Source organism: Siphateles boraxobius, unplaced genomic scaffold (genome assembly GCF_051911475.1).
Source record: "Siphateles boraxobius isolate OS27281-9 unplaced genomic scaffold, OSU_SipBor_1 12, whole genome shotgun sequence".
NCBI lineage: Eukaryota > Metazoa > Chordata > Actinopteri > Cypriniformes > Leuciscidae > Siphateles > Siphateles boraxobius.
This window is the reverse complement of record NW_027508722.1, coordinates 33,894,806-33,907,500: the sequence shown is the minus strand read 5'-3', so window position 1 is coordinate 33,907,500 and position 12,695 is coordinate 33,894,806. Positions and strand designations below refer to the sequence as shown.

Here is a 12,695-nt window from a genome sequence, read left to right as displayed (position 1 = left end):
ATTGAGCCACTGTAGTCACTTGGATTATTTTAACGATGTCTTTAATAACTTTTCGAGGCCGGCAAGTTTCAATCCCTCAAGATGCCTATGGAGGAGTGATCCAGCTCTCAGATTTCATCAAAAATATCTTAATTCGTGTTCCGAAGATGAACGAAGGTCTTTCGGGGTTGGAACAACATGAGGGAGAGTAAATACTGACAGAATTTACATTTTTGGGTGAACTATCCCTTTAATATATCAACTAGCTCCGCTGATTGGAAAACGCACGGGACTCACTCAGCCACAACCGTTCGTTACAGCGCTATCCTATTGGTTGCAGAGGGAATTTGAAAGACAACGTTTATCCCGCCCCTCGGATTGAGCGCTGCCAATGGTGAGTTCCCAGACCTAACATCTTGATGTGGGTCTGGCTTGCCAGGCTACGTCACTTTCATTGTGAACAGACAAATTGAAACTTGTTGAGTCGCATCTGTTAGTTAGTTATCTCGAGTGCTGAACTCTCAATCTTCTGAGTTCAGTGATACACAACAACAGCCTGTCAGCTCTGGGAAAAGCCTCGGGAGTCTCCGTTTCATCCAAGGACTTGTTTTGTGGTTGTGTCTGATTTTGAGATTTTTCTAATGAGCCCAATCACTTCAGCGTGTCATTTGGCCCTCTCTCTCTCTCTCTCGAAGTCTGCGTCGCATGAATGCGCTCTTGTGCCACTGGTTAATCAAACATGTTTCCTGGCTTCGGCTCTCCCGGGAAATCTGCTATTAGCACGGATGTGTGTCGTCTGTGTGGGCGCCTGAAAGTGAACACATTGAACCGCTCCAGTGCATCACACACACTCTCGTATGGGTCGTCACAGGTGCCGCCTGCCCTTCAACACACTGAAACTAGAGTGTGTGTGTGTCGTGCTTCAGACCAGGGGCTTTTAAACAGAGCGCTAGAGGAACCACAGAAAAAGCTTAGAGAAAAAGATTGTAAAAATAAATAAATAATACAATTAAACTAAATAAATAAATAGATTAAAATAAATATATAATACAACTACGATAAAATAAATACATAAATAATAAAAATACAGATAAAAAATATATAAACAAATGAATTCATTAAAATAAGTAAATAAATACAAATTATGAATAATCTAAATATACAAAAAAACAAATAAATAGGAAACATGATAATAAAATAAATCAAAAAAGTAATCAATAAATAATGAGAAATTATATTAAATAAAAAATAGATTAAAATTAATAAATAAATGTATAATAAAATAAATTATATATATATATATATATATATATATATATATATATATATATATAATAAAAAAATATAAAAATAATAAAATAAATAAATACATTAAAAAAATATATATTAAAATAACTACATAAATACACAAATAAATAAATAACAAAAATTATACTAAAATACATAAATAATAAAAACGTCTCGGTTACGTATGTAACCCTCGTTCCCTGAGTAGGGAACGGAGACGTTACGTCGGATGACGACGAATGGGGGTTTCGCTTAGAACACCTATCGACTTCGAGTATTACAAAACGAGCCAATGGCGATGAAATGCCATGGGTCTGCGGAATTTGCATAGCGTATCTCCGCCCCACCGCGTGGGTATAAAGGAGGACGCCGGCAACATGCAGGTATGTCTTCGCTGAGGAGCCGAGACTGAACTCAGGCGTCTGCCCAGCGGTACAGCGGAAGTGGCAGGGAGACGTAACGTCTCCGTTCCCTACTCAGGGAACGAGGGTTACATACGTAACCGAGACGTTCCCTTTCGTAGTCACTCCGAGTTACGTCGGATGACGACGAATGGGGGTCCCCGTGAAATCACGCCACCTTCACAGCTGTCTTCCAGTGCCCTGCGAAAGTCTGATCCCCCTGTCGTGATACTGGCACAGACGAAGGAGTCCTACTTAACACAGGAATACCAAGGTACACTGGGAAGCATATCTCAGAGGAGATATGCCGCAGCATGCCTACCCGTAGGGAGGACTTAAGGTACACATATGGCCGGAGGGCTACATATGGAGGAACACTGGAGTGACCAGCCCGAGGGGTGGCAACTTTCAACTCCAGGAGGGCAAGATGGCTGCCAAGGGAAAGACACATGCTCAAGGAGGCTTACAGTGGAAATACACATGTGGGGGTTACTCAGGGAGGAACCATGCACACGGAGGCACCTAGCCGACGCCCAGGCAATAGACACTGGCGCCAGCGTCAACAGTGCAGGAGGAACTCAGGGCTTCAAAAAAGGAAGGCTCACCTGAGGAATAATCGCACGTATCCAGTCCGTGGAGTGGAATGGCGAGCAAGCGAAGACACCTGAGCGGGTCCAGCACGAGAGGACACAGGCTCCACTCGGAGATTATAGAATCTGGCGAATGTGTTGGGTGTCGCCCAGCCTGCAGCTCTACAAATGTCTGCCAGCGAGGCGCCATGTGCTAGAGCCCAAGAGGAAGCCACACTCCGAGTGGAGTGGGCTGTCACACCAAGGGGGCACGGTCGGCCTTGCTGTAGGTAAGCCAAAGCAATGGCGTCCACTATCCAGTGAGACAACCTCTGCTTTGAGAGAGCCTTTCCCTTCAGTCTCCCACCATAACAGACAAAGAGCTGGTCTGAGGTCCTGAAACACTGCGTTCTGTCTACGTAAGCGCGGAGAGCGCGTACTGGACAGAGCAGTGCCAAGGCTGGGTCTGCCTCCTCCCGGGGCAGCGCTTGCAGGTCCACCACCTGGTCCCGGAAGGGAGTGTTGGGAACCTTGGGCACATATCCGGGCCGGGGTCTCAGGATCACGTGAGAGTGACCGGGCCCGAATTCCAGGCACGCTTCGTCAACGGAGAATGCGTGCAGGTCCCCTACCCTCTTGATGGAGGCCAATGCAACCAGGAGCGCTGTCTTCATAGACAGGAACTTAAGCTCAACTGGTTGCAGAGGCTCAAAGGGAGCCCTCTGCAGGGTATTTAAGACCACTGAAGGGTCCCAAGAGGGAACGAGAGGAGGGCGAGGAGGATTCAGTCTCCTCGCTCCTCTCAGGAACCTGACGATCAGGTCATGCTTCCCCAGAGACTTACCTTGAACTGCTTCGTGATATGCGGCGATAGCGGCCACATACACCTTCAGGGTGGAGGGAGACAGCCTACGCTCCAACCCATCTTGCAGGAAGGAAAGCACGACAGAGATCGAGCATCTCCTGGGGTCTTCTCGACGAGAAGAGCACCAGTTGACGAAGAGGTTCCACTTCAACGCATAGACATGTCTCGTGGACGATGCTCTAGCGGAAGTGATGGTAGCCGCCACCGCTGGTGGCAGGGTACTCAAACCTGCCTCGTCCCGTCCAGGAGCCACACGTGGAGCCTCCAGAGATCGGGTCGAGGGTGCCAAAGGGTGCCCCGTCTCTGAGAAAGGAGATCCTTCCTCAGAGGAATTGGCCAAGGAGGTGCTGTCGCGAGGAGTAACAGTTCGGAGAACCAGGTCCGGGTGGGCCAATACGGCGCAACCAGAATGAGCTGCTCCTCGTCCTCCTTGATCTTGCACAAGGTCTGTGCGAGAAGGCTCACTGGGGGAAACGCATATTTGCGTAGGCCCCGCGGCCAGCTGTGCGCCAGTGCATCCGTGCCGAGAGAGCCCTCGGTCAGGGAATAGAACAGGGCGCAATGGGTCGAGTCGTGAGAGGCAAACAGATCTGTGCGTCCCCGAACTGGTCCCAAATCAGCTGAACCGACTGGGGATGGAGTCTCCATTCGCCGGAGATGGGCCGAAACCGTGACAGCTCGTCGGCTGCAAAGCTCCGATCTCCCGGAATGTAGATAGCACGAAGGGACCTCAGGTGCTTCTGACCCCATAAGAGGAGGTGGCGTGCGAGTTGCGACATACGGCGGGAGCGTAGACCACCCTGACGGTTGATGTACGCTACAGTCGCGGTATTGTCTGAACGGACTAGTACGTGTTGACCCCTGAGCAACGTGGAGGAAACGGTGCAGGGCAAGGCGTACTGCCAGCAACTCGAGGCAATTGACAAGCAGAAGGCGCTGGGGTCCTGTCCAGGAGCCCGCGGCAGCATGTCCGTTGCACATGGCGCCTCAGCCCGTGTTAGAGGCATCTGTGGAGACAACAACATGCCTGGAAACTCGTTCTAGGGGAACACCGGCCCGTAGAAACTGAGGTTCCACCACGGGGTGAAGGTCTGACGACAGGTCGGAGTTACTGTAACTCGGAGCGTGCCATGATGCCATGCCCACCTCGGGACTCGATCGCGAAGCCACAGCTGAAGCGGTCTCATATGAAGCAATCCGAGCGGCGTTGCCGCAGCTGCAGATGCCATATGCCCCAGGAGCCTCTGAAACAATTTCAGTGGGACCGCACTCTTGTTTAATGGCTGAGTGGAGAAGGCGACCAAGTCCATGCCGAGAAAGAGCTCCCCTGCACGGGGCAAAGTTACTCCTTTCCCAGTTGACCCGAAGGCCCAGACGAGCTAGGTGCCGGAGCACTGGGTCCCTGTATTCACAAACCTGGTCTCAGGAGTGAGCTTAAGACAGCCAGTCACCGAGATAGTTCAGGATGCGAACCCCGTGTTCCCATTGAGGAACAAGGGCTGCCTCAACAACCTTGTGAAGGCGCGAGGAGACAGGGCTAGCCCGAATGGGAGAACAGCGTACTGACATGCGCGCGCCCTGACAGCAGAACGTAGGTACGGTCTGAGTCGAAGGAGAACGGAGACGTAAGAGTAGGCGTCCTTCAGGTCGATCGCTGCAAACCAATCCTGTGGCCGCACACATCCAGAAATGCGTTTGGCCAGGAGCATCTTGAACGGCAGCCTGAGAAGGGAGCGGTTCAGATGCATAGGTCCAGGATTGGCCGTAACCCACCAGACTTCTCCGGGACAATGAGGTAGGGACTGTTAACCCGGACCTCATCTCGGCTGGAGGGACAGTCTCAATCGCACCCTTCGCCAGTAGGGAGCAACTTCCGCTCTCATGATAGGGGCATAGCCACCGACGAAAGTGGAGCGGACTCCCGTGAAGCCGGGAGGAGACCGTGCGAACTGAATCGCAAAGCCGAGCCGATGGTTTGCACGACCCAGCGGAACAGATAGGGAGCTCTAGTGCAGGCTCCCAACTGTGCCAGCGGAGTGAAGAACCACAGACGTCCCCCCGGTGGTGCAGCGAAGCGGAAATGACCAGCCCAGACGAGGGCGGCATAGCGGCCCGGTGTGGGGGCAAGGTCATAACCGCACCCTGACAGAGGAGGCCAGGGAAGGACCAGCGTTCCACGGGGGCCTGCTCTGTCAGGGGTCTGGCGACAGAGGGGGACAGGGGCGAAACGGTCCGTGGACGGCACGCCGTGTCAACCACCTCTGGGGCAGAGGGGGAAGAGGAGAGCACGGCTTGTGGGCGGCGCTCTGTGTCGTCCGAGAACTCTGTATGCTCAGAGAGGAGAGAGTCAGTTCTTCCTGAATAAGGATTCTTCCCCAGCCCTCCACCGGGGAAAGGAGTGGCCCTGCTACCAACTCCTGGACAGAACTGAGTCTCATCTCTGAGCAGCCCATCTCAAAAGTGCCGCTTAACCCGGCGTTTAGCGGGGTGCGGGGCTGGAGAGGGCTGTGGCATCCCCCTACGGTCTTCCAGAGCCAGGCCCGGGTGAACGGGCGGGGTTGGAACCGTGGGAGGGAGCCTTCGGCGGTGGGCAGACTGAGGGATCTGAGCGGACGGCGGGGCCGTCGGGCAGAATAACCTCAATCTGCTCACGGGCGGTTGAGAACTGTGGGCAGAAGCACTCAACCGCACCGCCGAAGAGGCCGACCTGGGAGATGGGGGTGTCAAGCAGACGGGTCCGCCCGACATCTTGCACATCAGACCGGTCAGCCCCAAACTGGTGAACATCACCTGACTCCGAGAGCGTACGGCCACTTTCGTCGCTCGGAGAGCAAGGTCAGTGGCGGCGCGCAGCTCACTGAAGAGCCTCGGGTCAGTCCCGCCCTCCTGCATGTCCATGAGCGTCTGGGTCAGGTAGACCAGCAGAACGGTCACGGGATGCAGTGAGGCAGCTGCCTGTCCTGTGGCACTATAGGATTTCGCCACAGATACTGTGACGAAAAGAACTACAGGCTTGGACGGGTGCTTAGGATTGCGCCGGGAAGCACTCTGAGGACACAGTAGCATGGCAACAGAGCGTTCAACCGGGGGAACCCCAGTGTACCCATGGGCAGCGGCCCCTGAGGGGAGGAAAGGCGGATGAGACCAACGAGAGGACCCGTGAACTCATCATGCACGTCCGGGAGGAAAGATATTGGGGTTTGCCGTGGACGCGTCGGCGGCCTCACCCAAAAACCAATCGTCCCGGGAAAGCATGGCCATCATCCCCGGATCAGACTCAGGCACAGCCGTATGCACACCAAAGGGTGGCAGCTGTGAAGAGTCGTCATTTCCAGAAGAATCAAGCCCACCTAGTGATGCTGCTACAGACACAGCATCATCCTCTGTAGCTTCAAATGAAAACACACGGGCCACCCGAGGGTAGACTCGTGGAATCATCAGTTCGCTAGCGGGCACCGTCATTAAAGAGGGGGGGCTGGGGCGTGGACACAGAGTCGGCGCCTTGTTCCAGACCAACACCCTCAGGTCACCCTGTCCACCAGCCGAAGATCGGGTAGTGGATGAGGGGACTCTCACTCTTGCGAGTTCACCGAGTCTCGACCTATATATGACGCGATGATCACGTTCCCAGAGAGAACATGAGTCATCCACGAGCGCTGTTCAAGCATGATCAAAGCCCAAACACACTAGACAGCGCTCGTGCCCATCAGAGTCCGATACCAGTCCGCTGCAACCAGAAATGCACGGGCGAGCCGTCTTTAAAAAGACGTGCCGCGTGCGAGCTCTTTTATGAGAGGAGAAAAAAACTCCGCGATGTTGAAGCGCACAGGGAGACACACACACACTGGCAGATCACTGCACAGATCAGCAGGCACTGTGAGCTCGCTGCAGATCGCCGTCACACCAACACCGGAGAGAGAGCTCGTCTCATAGAGCGAAGTCAGAGATGATTGTGGAGTGAAGAAATATTCTTGGCTCCGAAGCGAAAACATACCTGCATGTTGCCGGCGTCCTCCTTTATACCCACGCGGTGGGGCGGAGATACGCTATGCAAATTCCGCAGACCCATGGCATTTCATCGCCATTGGCTCGTTTTGTAATACTCGAAGTCGATAGGTGTTCTAAGCGAAACCCCCATTCGTCGTCATCCGACGTAACTCGGAGTGACTACGAAAGGGAACTATATTTATATAAACTATATATTATATTAAAAAAAAAATTAAAAAAAAATTCCAAATAATATTTTACACATATTTATAATTTGTCACGGTATAAATTGGGTCTTTATACATGAAAATATACAGCATCTTTTTAGATTTTAGGATACGGTTTCCTCACACGAGGATGATAATATTTGCGGGACTGAAGAGATTGAAAAGCCCAGCTTTAGGCAGTACTTCAGTGAAGTGTGTGTAGCTTTCTATCAGTCGAGGCGCCACTCAGAGCGATACGGGCCGGCTGGGTGTGTGACGGCCTATCCGACTCTAAAAGGCGTGTGAGGTGATGGAGAGGTGCAGTCGACCAGCGAAACACCTTCACCGAAACCCTCTTCACCTGCTTATCAACTCCACAACAGCAAAGTGTCCACGAGCCCAATGTTCCTTAACACCTCGGGCCGGGCCGCTGGGTATTTATAGCAGGACTGAGCTTTGGGAAAACACAGACATCTGAACTTGGCTTTGTTCAACCAACCCTCATACTTGGCATAGCCTTTGAATGTCAGACAGAGAGAAGAGAAGCTGGCGGGAAGAGTATATGGTTGTCAACATTTAACTTTGTGCCAGATGTTTCTCTTAAAAGTCTTTAGGAGAAATAAAAATAGACATGAGTCTATCAGAAACACTGCACCCGAACCCGGTGCAATGCAGTAATGCAGCGAACAACAGGACTGATCCATTGTTCAGTGGCTCCGCCCACTGTGAAATCTCATTGGTTGAATATAAAAACATCAAATGTAATTGGCTGTTATTGTGTCACGCTGCACGAAGTTTGGAACAGTGTTATATCACTAGATATTTTATTAATATTTTGAAATAGTTTTTATTATTATATTTTCTGTTTTCATTTTTAAAATGTAGTAAATTTGTTGCGTTTTTTACAATTTTTATTCATTTTTATTTCTGTTTATGTTATTTTAGTACATCAAGTTAAACTAAATTAAAGTGAGAAGTGCTTCTAAAAAAGTTTTTAAAAGTCTAAAAATGCATAAATATTTTTTATTTCAGGTAATGTTTGTTTTATTTCAAGCACTGAAAATACTTTTAAAGGTTTTAGTTGTAACTATTTAACTATTAGAGTTAACTATAATTTGGAAACCCACTAGTTAGGATACGATCAAAGAGTATCATTTATATAATTATGTGGATTGCATTGCTCAAATACTCTTATTTTGGGAGAAATTTTTGAGTTCAAACTGAAATCCCTGGTTTTGATTGCAGACTTTCTCCATTTGCTCTCCATTTCATCTCACTGCTATCTAGAAACATATGAGATGAAATCATTTGTGTTTCTAAGCTATTTATTTCATGAACTATTCTGTCTAGGTGAAAGTCTAAACTCTAGACTTTGAAAATGCAAAGTATAGCTTTAGAAATCTTGCTATGATCCTCATTCTGTATTGTCATATAGCGTTCATGCACAATCAAAGCAGACTTCCAGGATTCACAGCAGAAAGGATATGAGTGAACTAAAATCCTTATTGATGCTCTTCTAACGGGATGAAAAGGGCTAAAAATATAGAGTGCAGATGTGGCACTAAACCGGAAGATGGCCTTCCCTTTGTTCAGTACTATAAAAGTCTGTTGAGAAAGAAGAGAAAGGTTAGTTAGCACCAGTGACATTTAATATCAAACATAACATGAACCTCAAACATTTATGAAATATGAGCAGAAAGAATTCCTGTAAAAGGTGTATTAAACGATATGCACACACACACACACACAAAAATCAGCTCCTGTTTCTTAAATAATGCCCAATGTTCTGCACATTATAAATGTATCTTTCCAACACATTTGCAGAGGAAAACAGCATTAGATTACTGGTAAAACTTTATAATAAGGTTCATTAGTTAACATTAGTTATCTACATTAGTTAGCATGAGCTAATAATGAACTGCACTTATAGAGCATTTATTAATCTTGATTAATTTCAACATTTACTAATACTTGATTAAAATTGTGCTAGCATTATTTAATGCACTCTGAACTAACATGAAGAAACAATGAACAGCTGTATTTTGAATAACTAACGTTAACAAATATTAACAAATACAGTAACAAATGTATTGCTCATCGTTAGTTCATTTTAGTTAATACATAATGTTAACTAATGAACCTTATTGTAAAGTGTTACCAGATTACTTTTATAAAAGCTTTCAAATATTTGGGGTTGACTCTTCTGATCAACAAAGCTGCATTAATTTGATTTAGATAAAATACAGTAAAATGTGAAATATTATTACAATTTAAAATAGCTGTTTTCCATGTGAATATATTGAAAAATATAATTTATTCCTGTGATTTTCAGCATCATTACTCCAGTCTTCAGTGTCACATGATCCTTCAGAAATCATTCTAATCTGAGAAATCATTTGATACATTTTTAGAATTCTTTGATTAATTGAATACATCCTTCCTTCAAACGACGGTTACCATGGACCATTTCTGTACGAGTACATGAATGCATTTTTCAAACAAACAGTAATTATAATGATAAAGCAGGAAGCAATACTCAGGAGTGCACACAACACGCAAATACATTACTACAGTGCTCAGCGGGAGCGTCATGTCTCTCGCGGGACTCTCGTCTGTCGCCACGCTTGAGCGTTTCTCTCCCTGCGCTGCACAAACACGCCTTCGGTTTCCCAGGATTCATGGCCCCCTCGATTTATGCCATCTCCCCATCACATAAATAATGCGAGGAGTCACGGCGTAAAGAATAATTGCAGGCGGGCAGCTTCAGGGTCAGCATGTTTTAGCGCTACGACTGGCGAAGCCCTTTCATCGCGTGGCATCTTTGCTAAAGTCGGCGTCGTGGCCTTTGTAACCTCTCTAAATAGTTTGCTTTCTCCACCCTTATGTTCTCTATTCTTATGTAACATCTAGGGCAAATTTTTGCCTGTGTTTGTTTCCACTTTCCTCACGTTTCCTCTGGGATATCATCTGCCAACTGCAGGTCCACATGAGCAGATTTGGAGAATAACACAACAAGAAAGAGAGGGCAGAGGGAAATCCAAGCCTGCCAAGCTTTAAACAATGCCTTACGCCATTAAGAAGTAAATAAACACACAATGCATCTACCACAATGGGAAATTACATTAAAGCAATCGTTAACTCAAAACTGAAAGGTCTGTCATCATCTACTCACCCTCGTGTTGCTCAAAAACACAAAAGGAGTTATCTAGTAGATTCTTCAAGCTTTGAATGAGATTTGAGGCCTTAGGCCAAAAGCAGGGTTTTATAAGTGAACGACCTAAATTTCTGTCTTTTTGTCAGATGAATTCAGAAGACTTCTAATAAAGTGCACTAGTCGTACTGATGGTGATTTTATGGGTTTAAAATAATTATTATTACGTAATATTGGCAATTAACAGCACAGACACTCTCGGATAAGAAGAAAAGTTTTGAACTGAATTGAGTTTTGAACAAAGTTCAGTTCAAACTAAGTTTGAACTTAACTTTTCAACATTGACACTGAACTGTGCTGAATTATAACTCTATTGTCTTGTATAGAGCTGAATTTAATTTGTTTAATAATTTAAACAAAGTTAAATTAATGTTGCAACTCAAGACTATTATGGAACTGATCTGAATCAACATTGAACTGAAAATAATGACACTTTTGTCTTCTGTAGAGCTGCTTTAAAGCTGAAATTAATTTTGTTTCATGATTGATGAATTTTACAACATTAACACTGTTATTTTACCTGTTTATGGTGATTTAATGAGTTTAAAATTGATTCATATTTAGAATGAGTAATATTAGTAATTGAATTGCTCACACTAACCGGTGAGAACCAACATTTGAATTGAATTGAGTTTTGAACAAATTTGAATTTTACTTTGCAGCATTGACACTGTTATTGAAAAGTATAAAGTGTTATATAAATAAATGACTTGACTTCTCATTCTTCTTTTTTTTGGAGAATGTTGCCTCTAAAATTGCTAGAAAATCAAAGCCATTTGTCTAATCAAGTCGTGTTGATATCACAAAAATTGAGCCACTAAAAAGTGCCGTTCCATAGTAACGCAATGTTCAATTTCAAAATGGTTTTCACAGGTTGAATTTTGAGTGTTTGAATGATATCTCATTTTATGATGATTTAATGTCATGCTGTGGCTGTAATAATTGCACGATGACGGATGATTAAACAAGTAACAAAAGTAAGCACAGCCACATAAACGACACCGAACAATGAACAGAAAGAACTGAGGGCTTAAATACACACAGGGATAATCAATGAAACCAGAAACAGGTGCGCAACTTAATCAGAAACCATGGAAACAAACTAGCAACTAGAACTCAGGAAAACAGTGATGGGAACAATGAAAACGAAACTTGATCGTGACAATGAAGAAAAAAGGAGAAAAAAAAAGCTCACGATCAGGACACTGAAAGTCAACAAGATATAGGCAATATATATTTTAGCAACTGTTATTAAATTATCATTGACGTCTGAGTATTATTAAGTCTAGATGCGGCTGTTATGTAAGGTCATGTGCTCTGGATTCACAACTAATCCTGTGCGAATGGGGCTTAAGAAATATAAAAATTACTTATAATGATTTCTTTTCTCTATGGGCTTGCAAAAATATCAAAGGGAGAAGCGAAACTTTTGGGCCTTTAATAGAAGAAGTCCTGTTTAGTGTCAATTCATCTTTCTTAACGGCTTAGAAAAGTCTAAACAGGCCACATTTACCCACTGAAAATGGCATTTAAAAGGAGTTTTGAGTCAAAACTTTGAGCTGAAATCCATAGAAATGGAGATTTGTCTGCTTGTGAAAGCAGGAGCTTGTGCGAGAGAAGCCAGCGCAGCAGCGGTCGCATTAACAGCGGCTCCCTGACTCATGCTATTCATCTGTGCTATTCCTGTAGCAAATACATCAGCTGGCCTTTACTGACGGACATTATTTTGTTTTACTAAAACTTAAACCTTTCGTACCACGGTACACTGCACTGCAACAAGGTTGTTAGAAATCCTGCTGTTGTTTTAATGATATACGCCCTTTTTTCTTTTATGAAATTCATTAAGGCATCATCGAAAGTTTGTTGCCAAAGATCTACTTTTTGCTTAAGTCCCTGTGTAGTCAATTCTATTCTTTAAAACTCATCTTTAATCACCAATATTAAATATTTAAACATTTTTCCCTTGAAAAAAAAACATTATGCCTTAAAATGTCTTGAATGTAACTCGACACCCTTGCCTCATTTAGTATCCGTGGTTCTATGAATATGCAAATGAGCCCCGCCTCCACTCACTCAGAGATCTACTCGTTGACGATCACACGTTGATCTGATTGGTTACAAGGTAGTTTGTGACGTCAGAAACACCGGCGATTTCAAAGCGTGTTTTTGAGACTGTCTTTGGTTCACTGC

At 45.6% G+C, this 12,695-nt stretch overlaps 1 protein-coding gene across 1 annotated transcript in view; it reads right to left on the bottom strand.

Moving 5' to 3' along the window:
- scn5lab (sodium channel, voltage gated, type V-like, alpha b) overlaps window positions 1-12,695 on the bottom strand; it is a 202,059-nt gene that overhangs the window by 157,837 nt on the left and 31,527 nt on the right. The window contains exon 3 of the mRNA XM_077219213.1: window positions 8,781-8,899. Coding sequence (XP_077075328.1) covers window positions 8,781-8,899 — 119 coding nt within the window. The remainder of the gene's footprint in view (window positions 1-8,780; window positions 8,900-12,695) is intronic.